General features: G+C 44.4%; 1 protein-coding gene and 2 non-coding genes across 3 annotated transcripts in view; 2 read left to right on the forward strand and 1 right to left on the reverse strand.

The window, feature by feature from the left end:
* Positions 1-3,351: 3,351 nt before the first annotated feature.
* TRNAL-AAG lies at positions 3,352-3,433 on the forward strand. Its single transcript has one exon. It is a non-coding gene; the product is annotated as a tRNA-Leu (tRNA).
* A 1,473-nt stretch (positions 3,434-4,906) lies between these two features.
* Positions 4,907-4,978, reverse strand: TRNAP-UGG. Its single transcript has one exon. It is a non-coding gene; the product is annotated as a tRNA-Pro (tRNA).
* Positions 4,979-5,081: 103 nt separating this feature from the next.
* Positions 5,082-18,210, forward strand: part of LOC120933524 (myelin-oligodendrocyte glycoprotein-like) — a 28,295-nt gene continuing 15,166 nt past the window's right edge. The window contains exons 1-2 of the mRNA XM_040346775.1: positions 5,082-5,219; positions 14,004-14,405. Of these exons, the coding sequence (XP_040202709.1) occupies positions 5,168-5,219; positions 14,004-14,405 (454 nt within the window). The 5' untranslated portion in view covers positions 5,082-5,167. The remainder of the gene's footprint in view (positions 5,220-14,003; positions 14,406-18,210) is intronic.

Raw genomic sequence — 18,210 nt, forward strand, 5'->3', positions numbered from 1 at the left:
TTTAATCTAGGAGTAATTCTAGGTAAAAGTGGTCGGTAGGGTTTACCACAACAGTAATCATACACATAGATCTATGTATTGTAATAACTATTCTGTATCCAGAGGAAAACGGCACACCAAGAAAAAACAAGATATGGATGCAGCCATGATTGCCTTCATGGAGGACATGAGGGGAATGCGTAGGGCTGACAGCGACAGGAAGGATCCTTTCTTAGATCCTACAAACGAGGATGCAAATTTTCTACGCAGTAACCTCTACTACCTCCAAAAAATACCTGATGCATGAAAAATGGAGGTGCATCTGGCAATTGGGGGCTTTACTGGGGCGTGTGTTCGAGCTGCTCTGGCTGGTGAACCCATGCCAGTATTTACTAGCCCTCTCCAACGGCCATACCAACCGGAGCAAGCTCCCCAACCACCACATTTTACTCCACACTACCACCAAGCCTTTATCCCACAACACCACCGTGCCCCAGCCACCACTGCCCAAAATGTATTACCCCCACCGCAAGAACCCACCCATGACTCCTCCACTTCCCAGGCCACTTCATCCCAATCGTATAATCCCTATCCCTATTCCACTTCCCCCAGACCTTTTTACCAGCAACTCCAGTAATGACACTTTTAATTTGTCCCTTTTGAATCCCCATTTCCAGTTGCCCCGTTTTCACAATTGTTAAAATTCCCATTTCTCCTCTGTTTTGCTGCTCAAAATGCCAAAGGTGCATTCAATAAGGCGCCTTGCACGACTCAACCGATAATTGAATTTTTTTTTGGGGGTTGTTAAATTGTGCCTGGCATAAGGCCTTAAAAGATGCTGGGAAAGTCCAAATGCCTCATCAGCTACAAGAACATGTGGCATATCTGGTCCTACAGTTCCTGGAAGTGGTTTATCTGATGGCAAATTAAAGTGGCCCTCAAGTAGTGTTCTCCCCATTTGTGATGCTGAAAAGACTCTTGCGTCTGCATTAGATCCATACGCCCCAATATCGACAGCTACAAACCTGTAATTACTGTCACAAATTGCCATTAGCACAAGGGAGAAGTACTTTTTGAAATTGTAAAATTGAGAGCCAGATCCAGGTGGCATCTGAATTCGGATGTGTTTCCCATCCAGGGCTCCAACACAATTAGGGAATTGTGTTTTCTTCCAAAACCCATTTGCTATTTCCTGCCACATGGATGTATCTGGAACAGGCATTGCAGGCGATCGAAGCTCCTCCCATATAGCTTCACAGGTGTCATGTACTATTCCAGATATTGTTGGGGTTCCCAACAAAAAAAAATGGTTTAGGGACGTATAAGATACTCCAGATGCAAGAAACCTAGGAAGAATAGAAGAAATTATGAAAGGAATCCAACATTACACTGGACATAATCAAGCAAAAAGGCTGGCTGGCTGGCTGGCTTACCTGAGGGTAAGGAGAAGTCGCTCCTCTGGAGGCACAGAATGTCTCATGTCTGTGTTCGTCCTTTCTAAACGTGGATGCAACTTTTCAAGCAAAAATTGAAATGTTGGAATAGTCATTCTTGTGAAATTAATTTTTTTTTGAGGGTAGCGTCGCAAATCTGCGTAGTGCAGAGCAAAAAACCCCTCAGTTGGCCTCTTGAGCAGCATGGGATGTGTCCAGTACCTGCGTCTCCTCGCAGACATCTCCATGGTCCTGCTTTTTTGTCTCCTCAGATAGTAGAGCATGACAAATGATGTCACATGCTCATAATATCTCCCCAAATCCATTGTACTAAGCACTAAAGTACAGCAATTTATCAGGAAGCAAACAGCCTGCTGTTAACATACAGCAAGAAGAAAGCACAATGCACGCTGGGGGAAACAAAGAATCATGGGAAAATTCTTGAAAAGCTGATTAAATAAAGTTCTAAAACCAAAAAACGGATCAAAAAACGGACTGGAAACGGATGTCAACGGACGAAAAACGGATCAACTGATGAAAAAAAACGGACCTAAAAAACGGTCCGCACATGTGAAAGGGCCCTTAAGGTTTTTCTTTTAATATTTGCATGGAGAGACACTTTAACCACTTGCCGCCGCAAATGATGGCGGGACGGTGCAACTCTCGTTCTGGGTGGACGTCATATGGCAGCTTCCCAGAGGGGCCACTCTCGCCCACCCACAAGGGCGTGCAGGGTGGCGATCGCGGCCCTGATCTCTGTATCGAGCCGCGGCTCTTTAACCATGTGATCGGTCTGTGTCCAATCACAGCCGGTCACATGTTAACATGGAGATGCCGGTAATCGGCGCTCCTCACCTCACACTGACAGAGTGTGAGGAGAGTCCATCAGGTTTGTAATCAGGGCACTGATCACAATAAAGCCCCTTCAGTGCCAGCAATGAGTGCCAACCACCACAAGCAATCAGTTCCAACAATCGGTAGCCATTAGGGATGCCAGTCAGTGCTGGCTATCAGTGCTGCCCATCACTGCTGCCTATTAATGACACCCATCAGTACCACCCATCAGTGTTGCCTATCCGTTCGCCTATCTGTGCCCACCAGTGCCACCCATCGGTGTCACCCAGTGATGTATTTAGGTTTTGTGCTGCCCTAGGCCTGACTAAACTCGTGCACCCCTAATTTAAATATGACCCACCCCTTCCTGTCAAGGCCACACCCCTTGTTGTTAAAGACCCGCCCTTCCCTTACACTTACTCTATTCAAAATGAAAAAAAAAGTGTTCCTATAGTTCTACTTTAGGCACAAAATTCTGATAATTTTATGGAGAGGACTAAAAAGATATAAGCATGCCAATGGTACAGCAGAAAATATGTAGCACAGTGAGGAAGGTTTGTGGTCCAGGATGATAGGACAGTCAAAATTAGAAGCTCCCCCCCCCCCCTACAGTTGCAGGATGCTTGCCTCTCTGCCCAGTCCGCCCCATAAGACTGGTGCTACATAAGACTGGTGCAAGACCATCGGGGACTCTTTCCGCGCTGCCCCCCCTCGTTGGCCTAGACCAGGATACAGCCCTGGTGCCACCTATCAGTGCTCATCGGTGCCACCTATTAGTGCCTATAAGTGCCGCGTCATCAGTGCACATCAGTGCAGTGTATCAATGCCCATCGGTGCTGCCTCATCTGCGCCCATCAGTGAAGAAGAAAAATTACTTATTTGCAAAATTTACTGACAGAAACTACGAAAAAGGAAAAAATAAAAAATCCAGAAGTAAATGCCAACAAAATAAATATCTATTTGTGTGAAGAAAATGATAAAAAATTCCAAGTATGATAAAAAGTGCCCAGTATTGAGGTGGTTAAACTGATAATTTGTACGTTCCTGATCTCTGGGGACCTGTTCTTTATTATTCCTCAAGATACAGATCTGCTCTATCTAATCAGGTAGCGTGGCCGAGCGGTCTAAGGCGCTGGATTAAGGCTCCAGTCTCTTCGGAGGCGTGGGTTCAAATCCCACCGCTGCCAGGCTTTTTTTTTTCTTTTGTAATTACTACAAAGGTTTAGTGAGTCCATTAGATATAAATTCCAATTCTCCCGATCTGCAATTCCCCGGCTGGATTTTTCATGACATTTCCGATGTGACATCATCAACACATAGAAATACTCCTTCACTGTGCAGTCTATGGCAAGCTGACATACATTGTCCCTATGACTAGTCAGCTCCTTGTGTTATATGGCATTGTGCTCATAGTACACCCAGACTATGACGTCACATCAATTCCATTCACTTCATTGTATTAATGGTCTATTAGATGTCACATGAGAGATCAGTGTATGGATCTGTACACCACAGCTCTGTATTCCACTACATGAAACATACAGACAGTGTACACAGGACACTGGGGAACTATGGAGTGCAACTTCTTGTTACATTGTACTGAATAGCAATGTATGTTGTCACATTGTATTTTATAGCACCGTATGTTGTTCTATTGTACAATATAGCACTGTATGCTCTTTATGTTATTGCATTGTACCGTATAGCTCGGTATGTTGATACATTGTGTTGCATAGAGCTGTATGTTTTTACAGTGTATTGTACAGAGCAGTATGTTAATACAATGCATTGTATAGCGCTGTGTGTTGTTAAAAATGATATGGCAGTGCTCTTTATGATGTTACATTGTACTGTATAGCACTATACACGTACTGTATAGCACTGTATGTTGTTATATTGTACAATATTTCGCTGTATCTTGTTACATTGTATTGTATAGCACTGTATGTTGATATACTATATTGTATAGCTCTTTATGTTGTTATATTGTATAGCACTTAATGTCGATACACTGTATTATACACCCCCTTATGTTGTTACATTGTACCGTATAGCTCTATATTTTGATACATTGTATTGTATAGCGCTGTATGCTGTTACATTGTATCGTACAGAGCCGTATGTTAATACAATGTATTGTATAGCGCTGTGTGTTGTTACATTGTACCGTAGCGCTCTTTATGTTGTTGCATTGTATGTTGTTACATTGTACTGTATAGCACTGTACGTTGTTACAGTCTACTGTAGCGCTCTTTACATGTTGCATTGTACTGTATAGCGTTTTATGTTGTTACATTGTGTTGTTACATTGTATTTTATAGCACTGTATGTTCTATTGTACAACATTTCGCTGTTTCCTCCTGGGAAATAATGACACTCATTTCCTAGGGTTCTCTGGGCATTACTGTGCCTAAAAATCCCAGCATGCACCTCTCCAGGGAAATCCAGGAAGACACAGGAACTGGGATTCTCATGCCCACAGCTAAGATGGAAACGGCCACAAGATCGCTGAGCAGATATCAGGTAAGTGTTTACACTGTTTTATGTACCGTTTTTTTTTTTTTTTTTATAATTGTAAAAGAATATTGAATGTAATGTATTGTGGACCGCAAAAAAAACAAAACCTGTGCTCGGAATCCTGCTTAAAAAAAAAAAAAGCAGGGCTCGTCCGGGATTTGAACCCGGGACCTCTCGCACCCAAAGCGAGAATCATACCCCTAGACCAACGAGCCAGCTGATTATTTGGTGGAAGTCCCAATAGGAAGAGCCTATGCTGATAATATGAGCCTACATTCCTGCTGCTGAGTGAGTCATAATGAAACTAAAGGCAGTCACTGTTAGGCTCACACAGCTGAAAGAAGAATTTCGTTGATTCTGGGAGACAGTGTGCAATCTTTAGAGAACCCTCATATGCTGGGAGAATGAGCTCTTTAATGTTGGCAGTGCTGGTGTGCCTGATCCAGGGGTTACAAGGTAAACTTTGTATGTCTATGCAGTCCAGCACAAAACTATTTCCTCCTTTATCAGCTTATTTTTCTCATTCTGTTTTGATTGTTTTCCATTACTGTCTAAACTGAAACTGAAATCTTTTCAAGAAACTCAATGGTGTTTTTTTTATTTTCTGGACAATATTCCACAGGTGATCATTGGCAGGTAGGAGTGATTTGAGCACCAGTCTGATGTAAGGGGTCCATCTAGAAAGTTATCTCTTACCAAGTTTATTGCGTAGAGATAACATTAAATGCATGTTGGATACTGGGGTTCAATAAACGATGTTGCAAGATTAATACACCTATAAGCAATAAGGATTTGAGGTTGAAATATAAACCTTATTGGTGGAGAATGTTTCCAATGGTTGAAGTCCTGGCAGCGGTGGGCAGTTGTAGAAGAAACGCGTGGACTTCATCGATGAAAGAATAAGGAAGGAATTAATTCCCAGGAGAACAAGATCACAGGTTATTGTGAAAGTATCATTGTCTGGTTTAGGTGGCTTTTGATAATGGGTCTGAAAGTACTGGCAGAAGGTAAAAGAAGAAAGGAAAAAAGGTTGCCCCAGTAGAGGCAACCTCTAGCAAAAGATAAATGAAAAAATTAGAGGATAGGTGTCACGTACCTGGTTGGAGGCTGAATTGCCGAGAGGGCTCCCCTTGTGGCTAAGAGCAGTACACCCCTGAAGATGGTACAGAAGGTGTAGTGCCCAAAGAAGCACAGGTTACCGGATGGGTACAGGAGAGTAGAGCCAAAGTATACCGGATATTGCATGATACACAGCTGGGCTAAAGTCTCTAGGAATCTTCAGTAACTCTTGGCAATGGTGTGTGCAGGAGACTGTAGTGAAAGCCAGGCCAGGGGTCAAACCAGGGCTCAAGTCCTGCGGGAACGCGTGGGAACGAAGTTCCTGCACTTTTTTCACAGTGGGAACTCAGTTCCCTTTGCAGGACTAGAGAAGCCGAACCACCCAAGCCAATCCTTCACTAAGTGGCGATGCCCAGCACGAGTCACTGTCAGGGGCAGGTGAACCTTAGTAATCCTTTAGGTTACTGGTCCCTTCCTGTATATGAATTCATCCGGTAGTGTGCGGGTATTCCGTCATTTTCTCGATGCCACAATGTCTCCTGGGAGCTTTTGTCATTGTTCCCAGGAGACATTGCAGAGGTCTGCCGCGAGTTATCGCGGGATTTAGAAAGAACTTGCTCCCAGGAGACATTGTGGCATCGAGGAAGTGACGGAATACCCGCACACTACCCGATGAATCCATATACAGGAAGCGGCCAGTAACATAAAGGATTACTAAGGTACAGTAGATCAAAAAAAAAAAAAACATGTGGTTTAGTAATTATGCATATGAGCGTATCATTTTTCTTTTTTTTTTTTGGTGGGGGAGTGTATCTTGGGTGGGAGTTCCCACACTTTTTTCCCCAGGACTTGACCCCTGGGTCAAACACTTTAGATCTGACAAGAGGAAGAGGCAGGTAACAGGAACAGGGTCAAGCCAAGATCAAACACAGGAAGACAGGCCAGGAACAGGTCGCAGTAGCAAAGTCCGTGATGCAAGCTAGGATCAGACACTGGAGATAGCAGCAAAGTTGGTAAAGCAAGCCAGAGGGTCAAACAAGGAGAGCAGATCAGACAGGTCAGGAACAAGCCGGGTCACAACAGGAAATCCAAGGAATGGATGCAAAGGTACAGGAACACAGGGAAGCTGACAACAATCCAGCAATGTGATGGGCTCAGCAGCAGTCTTATATAGGCCATTAAGTGGCCGCATCTGTCATATTGGGCGTACGCTGATTAACGCCTTCGCACATGCGCGTTAGCACAGTTGCAGACCTGCATACGCCCGTTCGCACTTCTTGCACTAGTGCACATGGCAATGTGCCGGAAGCGTGCATTACCAGTACTGGCACTATTGCCAGTTCTTCTACGGCCATTTCCCTGACAATAGGCTTGTTTCCCTAGGTAAAGGAACAAGAAAGAGAATAGAGAGAGAGGAGAGCCAAAAAGTGGAAGGGGAAGAGAGTGGGTAGGTTTGGTGGGGAAGAGTAAGGAGGTTGGGTGGGGTCAAGGGGAAACCATGGTGAAAATGTTAAAAATTTTCAGTCCTGGAGCTCCTGATCCAGGAGATATATAGTAATATTCGACTGTCTAAAGCAACCTTTCTCAACCTTTTTACCCCAGAGAAACCCTTAAAATAATTTTCAGACCAATTTTCTTTTACCAGAATTTTACTGAGTAAACTTACTCACATTTAAAATGCAATTAATGACATTGCAAGATTAATGCACATATGAGTAACAAGGGTCTGAAGTTGAAATATAAACCAGTTGGTGATGTACATTTTCCAGAGGGTAAAGTACGGGCAGTGGTGTAAAGTTATTGAAGAAACATAAAAGAATGAGGAATGGAAAGTACCATACTTACCCAGGAGAAGACGATCACAGGATATTGTAAATGTATCATTGTCTGTCTGGTTTAGGAGACATCAATTGTGGCTCTGTGAGTATTGGCAGCTATTAAAAGAAGAAAGAAAGGAAGGTTGCCCCAGTGGAGGAGCCAAAAGATAAATGAAAAGATTAGAGGATAGGCTTGTTTCCATAAGTACAGGAACAAGAAAGAGAATAGAGAGAGAAGAGCAGGAGAACCATAAAGGGGAAAAAGATTGGGTAGGTTTTGGATGGGAAGAGTAAGGAGGTTAGATGGGGTCAAGAAGGAACCATGTAGAAAATGTTCAAAGTTTTATTCCTGGAGCTCCAGCTCCAGGACTTACAAGGTAACATTTGATTGTCTATACCAGCCTTTCTCAACCATTTTACTCCAGAGTAATAATTAGAATAATTTTCAAATCTCGGGGAACCCCTGCTAAAAATAATTCACCTGGAGTTAGTAGGAATAACGCCCCCGTACATTGGTGGTCAGTAGTAATCATGTCCATTCATGCCACATACACACGATCGGAAATTCCGACAAGAAAACCGTGGATTTTTTTCTGACTGAATTTTGTCTCAAACTTGTGTTGAATACACAACGCGGTGACGTACAACACTACAAACGTCCTGAAAAAAATTAAGTTCAATCATTCCGAGCATGCGTCAAATTGATTCTGAACATGTGTGTTTTTTTTACGCCTCGGAACTGCATACAGACGATCAGAATTTCCGACAACAACTTTTCCCGTCTGAAAATTTGAGAACCAGCTCTCAAATTTTTGCTGTCAGAAATTCCGACAGAAAAGTCCGATGGGGCCTACACACGGTTGGAATTTCCGACCAAATTCTCACATCGAACTTTTCTTGTCGGAAATTCCGATCATGTGTATGCGGCATTACAGTGGTGGTCAGAATGCATACCTTACAGAAAGCTAAAAAAAGTCATTGGGTTCATGCTGCTGGCTCTGCAGAGTGGTGGTGGGCCCCAGAACTATGCAGCCCCTATCACATGGGAGGTTAATCAGACACAACTCAAGAAACCCCTAGCAACCTCTGGAAGAACCTTAAGGTTCCATGGAACTGGCTGAGAATGGTTGGTCTACACAGTCCTGTACAAACCTTTTTCCCCCGGATCTCAGCTTTGTAATCTCATTCTGTTTGGTAGCTTTCCACTACTGTCTACTACATTATTGAACTTTAAAGTGAAGGTCCATCCTAAATTTTACATTAGCAGTCTCCTTTAAATGTAACAAAAAACATTTTGAGATTATTTTTTTTACTTACTTGAAAGACCCTGTTGCTAGGCAGTCGTCCTAACCTGCCTACTTCCTAGTCCGCAGAGCTCCTAGTCTCTTCCTCACTCGCATGGGCTCCTGGGAAATGATGACACATAATTTCCCAGGAGTCTGTGGGCATTACTGTGATGAAAAATCAAATTTTAGGCCTCATGTACACGGTACACTGCTAAACGTACGTTCAGAGGCAGTTGGACGCTTTTTCAACTCGTTATCCTATGTGACCATGTACACAGTCTCATTTATTGTCTTTTTTAAGCAGTTGCGTTTAACAGCGTTTCTTTGAAAGCAAAAAAATGCTTCGTACACATGCTCGGTATACTCGGCAAGAAAGCTCTGCCAGCTGTTTTCTTGCTAGTTCTTGCCGAGTAAACCGAGCGTGTGTACGAGGCTTAATACTCGAGTCAATACGTTTCCCATTTTTTTGTGGTAAAATTAGGTGCCTCGGCTTATACTCGAGTATATACGGTACATGTTTCCCTCATACTCAAACAAATCGGGTACTTCAAGCTAAATTTTATATCTTAATTACCTTCAGTCAACTTCAAAAATGGGTTGCCCCCACAGTATCTCCTCTTTGCTACAAGATGTTCTCAGTCTTCAGGGTTGAATGACTATAGCATCACTCAACCCAGAAGACGTAGAAAAGACTGTAAATACAGGACATCATGGGCCTTTTTTCCCCAGTATAATGACCTGCACGCACAGTGTATTGATACAGAGTGGTGCTGATGTCATCACGTTGGCTTTCTGCATCATTTAGTGCTGTCTACCACTGGGAAAAGACCAAACAGGAAGAGGACTCAGCATATTAAGTGACCATCCAAAAGACATGAGATATAAAAAAAAATAGAATAACATACTTTGGGTGGAGGCTTAAAGGGTTTGTAAAGGATTTTTTTTTTATCTTAATAGCTTCCTTTACCTTAATGCAGTGCTGTTTTAATGTCCTCATTGTTCGTTTTTGCTCTTAAGTTGCTGTAATTCTTCTATGATCTCCACACTTCCTGGTTGTCTGTTTCCTGATGACCACAGTACTGGGAACTTTCTCTCTGTGGTCACTAATCAAGGAGGTGTGATTACTGTGTGTCTAAAACCCCTCAGCACCAATCAGTTTTGTTTTCCAAACCATCACTGCCCTGTATTGGCTCTGTGGCTCTGTACAGCAGAGCCAGGAAACAACATGCAAAAACGAAACTAGAAACTACAGGTACATTATATGATTGATTTTTATCTATTTTTAATCGGTTTTAAAAGGAATCAGTTAACTATTATGGGCCATATTCTCAAAGAATTTACGCCGGTGTATCAGCAGATACGCCGACGTAAGTCCGATTCTAAGGCCGTCCTATGTTTAAGTGTATTCTCAAACTGAGATACACTGAAACATGCCTAAGATACGACGGCCTGCGCCGTTGTATCTTAGGCTGCAATATCTACGCTGACCGCTAGGTGGCGTTACCTTTGCGGTCAGCGTAGAATATGCAAATGACTAGTCACGCCGATTCTCTAACGTACGCTTGCCCGTCGTAGTGATTTTACGTCGTTTCCGTAAGCGATACGCGGCGTAAAGATAAACATGCCCCCTAGGTGGCGTACTCAATGTTAAGTATGGCCGTCGTTCCCGCGTCGAAATTTGAAAATTTAACGTTGCTTGCGTAAGTCGTCCGTGAATGGAGTTGGACACCATTTACGTTACCGTCAAAACAAATGACGTCCGTGAGACGTCATTTAGCGCAATGCACGTCGGGTAATTTACCCGACAGAGCATGCGCATTACAATCGGTGCGGGAGTGCGCCTAATTTAAATGATCCACGCCCCCTACCAGGATCATTTGAATTAGGAGTGCTTGCGCGGGTGGACTTTACGCTACGCCGCCGCAAGTTTACAGGTAAGTGGTTTGGGAATCAGGCACTTGCCAGTTAAACTTACGCCGCCGGAGATCTATAAGAATATGACCCTATGTCTTTAAACAGTAATTTCAGCAAAATTTTTTTTTTATTTACAACTCCTTTAAAGGGAGATTGGGGTTGTCAGGGAGGGGGCACAGAGCTCAGAGTTGGGCTTTTTCTCCAGCAGGCAAATAGTGTGGCCAGGGAAAACCAGGGAGGTAAGTATCAGCAATAATGGGGGTGGGCTATAAAGTAAGTCTGTTCCCCTTACACTGTAATATGAGGTCTCTACCCAGATCATCTCCCCACCAAGGTGATGCAAGCAAGAATTTCCATTTGCACTCCACAAAGGAGTAACAGAAGACCGCAGCGAATTCAAGGCCCAAAACACCTCAACTGCATACGAGTAATGATACAAATGGTCCATTGCTACTGTGACTGCTTTGGGGCCTGGAGGCGAGGATGTCCCTGTTTGGGCCTACATAGCTCACCTCAACCTGCTTTGTTCATTACTCCATTCCCTCTGCTTGAAAAGGCAAAGATGCCGTTTCTTTTCCCAATTTAATTTTTTGCCAGCGCTTTTTTTTTTTTTTTTTTACATTCTACTGTCAGCGGGGAAGCTATAAAGCAAAATGTAATACATTGCTATGCTGCAAGGCAACATTCTGTGGTGGATATGTTCCAGGCTTGTCATGCAAGGATTTCACAATATCTGAAATAACCAAGTCCCGTGATATATGTTTGACTCTAAAACGCGTAATGGAAAACTTTTACTTCATTCTAAACTAGTTTGTGCTTTTCACTTGATTTATTCTATTTAAAGCGGTATTAAACCCAAACAATGTAATATATAGCCGTTCACCCAGTGAAGTGAGCGGCGATATACAGAGATTAACCACTTAAGGACCGCCTCCTGCAGATATACGTCGGCAGAATGGCACGGCTGGGCACAAGCACGTACCTGTACGTCCCCTTTAAGTGCCCAGCCGTGGGTCGCGGGCACTTCTCAGGGAGAGGAGACCGATGCTGTGTCCCTTGTACATAGGGACACAGATCGGTCACCTCCCCCAGTCAGTCCCCTCCCCCTACAGTTAGAACACTCACTAGGCTACTAAGCCCTTCCTCGCCCCCTAGTGTTAACCCCTTCCCTGCCAGTCACATTCATACAGTAATTAGTGCATATTTATAGCACTGTTCACTGTATAAATGTGAATGGTACCAAAAGTGCCCGATGTGTCCGCCATAATGTCGCAGTCCCAATAAAATTGCAGATCGCCACCATTACTAGTTAAAAAAGAAGGAATAAAAAAAAATCATAATTATGTCCCCTATTTTGTAGGCGCTATAACTTTTGCGCAAACCAGTCACTATACGCTTATTGCGATATTTTTTTTTTTACGAAAAATATGTAGAAGAATACGTATCGGCCTAAACTGAGATTTTTTTTTTTTAAATGGGATATTTATTATAGCAAAAAGTAAAAAAAATATTGTGCTTTTTTTCAAAATTTACGCTCTTTTTTTGTTTATAGCACAAAAAATAAAAACCGCACAGGCGATCAAATACCACCAAAAGAAAGCTCTATTTGTGGGAAAAAAAGGACGTCAATTTTGTTTGGGAGCCACGTCGCACGACTGCGCAATTGTCAGTTAAACCGACGCAGTGTCGGAAGCTGAAATTTCGCCTGGGCAGGAAGGGGGTGTAGGTGCACAGTAAGCAAGTGGTTAAAAGTATGTAAAATCTTAAGGCTAAATGGGGTCCTTCCATCACATTGGAGTCCCCTGTTCACATTAGAGTCCCTGGCCTTTTCCCCTTCCACATCAGAATCTTCAGTCCTACCCCTTTCACAATTAAAGTGGTTGTAAACCCACTCTTATCCTTTCTAAACTACTGCCATAGTGCTGATCTATAAGGATATACATGTCTCCTGCATGTATCCTTACCTGTCAAATGTTTCCCCTCTTTCTGTTATAAGAACCGAAAAACTGCAGATTCTGTGGGTGCATCTGTTGTCTGGAGCTCTGTGGGTGGAGTCGTGATGTCAGTAGACTCCCTGCCCTCCTCTACACTCCCCTTGTCAACATGCATTTTTTCCTGTGTATTCCTCACACTATATTTGTGAAGGAATGCAATGAGCATAATGATAAATTAGAAAATGTCTATTCTCTATGCATCTTTATTATACTATAAAGTCTATATTGCTTTTTCATGTATACCACTGCTATAATCCTTCCTTACTCAAATCAGTTCCTAAATAACACCCCTCCTACCGAAAACAATGGAGAAGGCCAAAGATGGTGTATACCCCCCTCTCCCACACAGCTTTAGGAATGCAGAGGTGAGGACACATCAGAGGGCCGGCTAAGATCGACACCCCATCTTGTACTCTTCTTGTATCTCGGCCAATTAGATGCGCTTTCTAGTTCACAATAACATAATAGTGACGTATCATGCTGTATGTAGAAGTTTGTTTTGTCTGCAATAAAGCAGAGATAACGGTGTAGTTCAACTGAGACGGTTGTATAAGTGAGTTATTCCTACGTGCACGCTGGTTATCTGAACTTTTGATTTGGAACAGCAGTAAAATCCATATTAACCCCTTTGCGGTTAACGTAACTATCACATATTCTGCTATGATCACTAACATCCAGTCAAAATCCAGAAAAGTAACCACATTACTTCAGAAAAGGAGTGGGGGTGGGAATTAAAAAAAAATTCCTGTCTCCAGGCTAGTGCATGATATATGTAAATGACCTGTCACTCACAGCAAGGGGGCAGAACGGACTAAGGTTTTTGTCTGTAAGTCCGTTTTATTTCACTGAACAATTAAAGAGGATTGCTCAGAGCTGGATTAACTCTGTGTGGCAAGACTGGGCACAGATGATAGGAAATCTTATACTCTTATATACTATTGTGACATAAAAAAAAAATTCGGGTTTACATTCACTTTAAGTCCTCAATACTCAAAAACAAAAAGTTTTGCCTTTAGTTCTACAGTATACATTAAGACATGATGCCATACTAAAAATAGATTTGGGTTTTACAGTACATATATACCTTTATGATAATTACGATATTTCTTAAGTGACATGTTCTGTTTATTATCACCTCTTTATTATTTTATTTTTTTCTAACTTTCTTAGGGTTAAAGGAATGCCCAAAAGAGGAACAGAACATCGCCGTCAAATTGGGGGGCACTGCCCACCTGCCTTGCTTGTTTTCCCCACCAAAAGGGGTAATTAAAGATGGCGTTCAAGTCTCCTGGCAGAAGGAGCACACCGAGATTGACCTTGTGGTCCACTTCCAGAACGGGAAGGAAGAAGGTGACAAGCAGAATGAGCACTTTAAAGGCCGCACTTTGGTGGGCCGGACCTGGTTTCAAGATGGAAATGCTAAGCTGAATATCCACAGAGTGACTGAAGAGGACACTGGGAAATATACCTGCTGGATCACTTTACTTCCACTGGGACCATGGAGCCAACATAGATGTTGCGTGGTGACACTAACCATCTCTGAGGAGACAACCCAAGAAAAAATTGTAAAAGGTAAACGATAGTTCTCAAATATTCAAAAACCTTTACAATTTTCATTATGTGGGTTCTTTATTTTAATGGCTGATGTTTCTCCATTCAACTGAAAGGAATTGTGAATACACCTGGTTAGCCACCTTCCCCTCTAGATCACCAAGACGGCCTGTGCCTTTTGCTGATTCTGCCACTGGTTGATGTCTTGGGGGGACATTATTTCCAACTCTTGTGAGTTTTATTGGTCAAAGCAAAATTAATAGACCAGAAAGTAAAAATAAAAGAAAACAGTTTTTGCTGCAAAATCCAGTGTCAGTCAACCTGCTTCTTCTAGGCCCAGGCTGTCATGGACCCACCACTTGGGGGTGTGCTATCACACTGGCCTGGGCTTGGAATAATATTGCACTGAATGATAACACATCATTACTGATGTGAATGTACATTGTATATGTAAAGCGCTGCATAAATTGATGGCGCTATATAAGTACCTAAATAATAATAATACATGTGAGCAGTTCAGTGCAAGAGTAAGGAACACAAACTGCCAGAAGATTTTGTGGGCTGGACTGGCCAGAGGTATGTGCTCAAAGATATAGGGGCACTCTGATGGGGAGATCTGATGTAAGGGGACTCTCTGATGGGGAGAATGGATATATGGGGCACTCTGATGAGAACACCAGATGAAAAGGTGTCACTCTAAAGGGGCACCTGATTCAAGAGGGATTTTTGATACGGACACCTGATGCAAGGGGGCACTGTTATGGGGCATCTAATGTAAGGAAGTACTTTAATAAGCACACTTGTTGTAAGGGGATACTCTGATGGGAACACCTAATGTAAGGGGGCACTCTGATGGGAACACCTGATGTGAGGGGTCACTCTGATGGGGATACCCGATGCAAGGGGAACTCTGATGGGGACACCTGATGCAAGTGTAGCGCCCCCTTACTTTCAGTAAAGGCACTACGCTAAAGTTAGTGGGGGAATGAGAGAGATAATTTGCTCTCATTCCGAATTATGTAAAATTTGTCTGTCGCCCAATCTGGATTGTTCTGTGTGCCAGACTGCGTTCTAGGGATGTGGTGCCATCTCTGGGCGGCAGGTGGCGTCAGAGAGGTCCAGACGGAGCCGCTTTTCCTCAGCAGCCAATTAGAGGAGTTTTCCCTTGTGGGGCATGCTGGGGAGGAGTATTTCTGTGGTGGAGGCCGTTGCTCTTGTTCTTCGCGGGTTCCTGGTTCCAGGTGCGGCACCCACCTTTAGGGTGTGCGCATATCACGGGCTCCACCACTTTGGCCTACCTGGCCTGGGGTCGCGCGCAACGTGGAGTTCCGGACTCTGGGCCCTCCTGGCCTGGAGCAACTTATGCCACAGAGGGGCCCCAGTGACTGACTGGGTCCCCCTTCTACTGAGGAGAAGAGATGCAGGATGTTGTCGGTGAAGATCCAGCCTTTTGCCCGATGCCAGCGATGCCGGGCCTACTTGTTTGTGGCCACATCACCCACACAAGCTCCAAAGGAGTACCGGGTGAATTTCGTCACCGCTACCATTACCGCTGAAGAGGAAGCCGCATGGCCGGAGCCATCCCCGTCGGTAGCCATCGTGGAATTTGAAGTCCGGGACCCTGAAATTATTTCAGTATCGTCCACCTTGACCCTACCCTCGGCTGCCTCGCCACCTCGCTTATTGGAGGTAAGCCCTGTGGACAACCCCGACCAAGAAGGTGACCCGTCCAGCGTGACCAGCCGGACATGACTAGTACACAGGCCGAGACCACCTCAGAGACGACTGCTACTTCCACAGCGATCTTTGTGTGGTGTGCCTCTACAGGAGCAGGGCCTGCTCCAGCCTCCCGCAACCGCGGTCGAGGCCTACCTACTCAGCGCTCTTTGCCTTTCTACCCCGGGGACCCATCCGTCCCACCTTGCGGTTACCTGCCAGCGGAGGAGTTAAATTCCTCGGACTTTGATCGAACGATTCTTTACCCGATGACGGCGACCTCCCTGACTACCTGTTTGAACCTAGGTTCCCTGAGTCGCAGGGCTTCGGAGGATCCCGTGCCCTCTATGGTACTCGAAGGAGGAAGAAACGCTCCGGCCGGAGCACATCGTGTGGGTCCCAGCAGCTGTCCATGGACATTCCGTGTCTGACCTGGGTAGTCGGTGAGTCAAATGTTGTCCCTGTTACACTCCCCACCCCTGTGCCCCTTGTTGCTCCTATGTTGAAAAGGGCACCGGACACAATAGTGCTGCCGGGACGCGGAGACCCACGCCATTTGCCAACTTTGGCCAGGCTATCCAGAAAGTTGCTGCCCAGTACGGGTATGAATACCCATATGTGCCACCCTCTCTCCTTTACCAGATCGACCGGGAGAGAGAGGGATGGTGCCGTGATACTATATGGGGCCGTCTGAATGTCACCAAGAAAGAGTGAGAGACACCCTATGCCATTGTTTGTGTGGGGAAACGCTTTGAGGACTGCCTTAAAGACTGGAGCTGGAGCCGGCATATCTACAGCGATCGGGTCGTGCTGAAGTCTCCTGGGAGAGAGGACCAGGTGTTTTCAACCACCGCGACCACAGCGGATGGTGCCATTATTATTTTGCCGGACCCACGCTACTACAAGTGAGCTGCATGTCAGTTTGGTCTGATTTAAATACTTTAAAGAAGTTCTGGACAAGGGTTTGCCCCATTCAAGTTGTGTTTTTCTCCCTGTTTCCCTTTTCCCCCTGGCCTCTCCGGGTCCACATCAAGGCTTATGTGAAGAACCTCGGGGGGGGCGGGGGGGGGGGGTTGTGTTCAGTCAGTTAGAGGGGGTCCTTGCCAACTTCTCCACAGCAGTACCGGAAGATTCAGTGAGAAAATAAATGTTTTATCTTTTTACTTCCTTTTTGCTGCTATTTCTTTGCGATTGAACTTGGACTGCCGCAGTACCAGTGCACTGACTGCTAGGGGCAGTGTTCTGCAACATTCTATGGCAGGACAAAAATGTATATTTGGTTTAGATTTTTATACTTCTTGCAACAGAGTAAAAGCAAAGTATGCTTAGCACTTACATTTAAACTCCCTGGGAGGAAAGGGAAATTTTGTGCTCTGACGGGAGCGTGCAGTCTCACTTCTGACCTTAGAGAATTGTATATAGAAATGTTCTCAATATATTAGGATGTATATTTTTGTATGTTCTCTTTTATATTTTATGCAGGTTCTGGACCCACCTACTATCAACACTGCGGAGAATGGGCAGCATAGATAGATAGGGCTGTGTATGTGTGTACTGGAATATGTTATTTAAATTGCCAATATTGTAATTTAATGTTTACAATTGTGTTTTCTCTTCTTTTTTCCTACTTTTCTATACTGTTTAGCAGGTATCAGGCTGGCATTCGGGCTTGAATGCCTTAGGACACTGGGGACAGTGTCATTTCAAGTGGGGAGAGTATGTAGCGCCCCCTTACTTTAAGTAAAGGCACTACGCTAAAGTTAGTGGGGGAATGAGAGAGATAATTTGCTCTCATTCCGAATTATGTCAAATTTGGCTGTCGCCAAATCTAGATTGTTCTGTGTGCCAGACTGCGTTCTAGGGATGTGGTGCCATCCCTGGGCGGCAGGTGGCGCCAGAGAGGTCCAGGCGGAGCCGCTTTTCTTCAGCAGCCAATTAGAGGAGTTTTCTCTCACAGGGCATGCTGAGGAGGAGTATTTCTGTGGCGGAGGCCGTTGCTCTTGGTTCTTTGCGGGTTCCTGGTTCCAGGTGCGGCACCCACCTTTAGGGCACAGAGTTCCGGACTCTGGACCCTCCTGGCCTTGAGCAACTGATGCCACAGAGGGGCCCC

The sequence above is a fragment of the Rana temporaria genome, chromosome 3, assembly GCF_905171775.1.
Source record: "Rana temporaria chromosome 3, aRanTem1.1, whole genome shotgun sequence".
NCBI classification, from domain to species: Eukaryota; Metazoa; Chordata; class Amphibia; order Anura; family Ranidae; genus Rana; species Rana temporaria.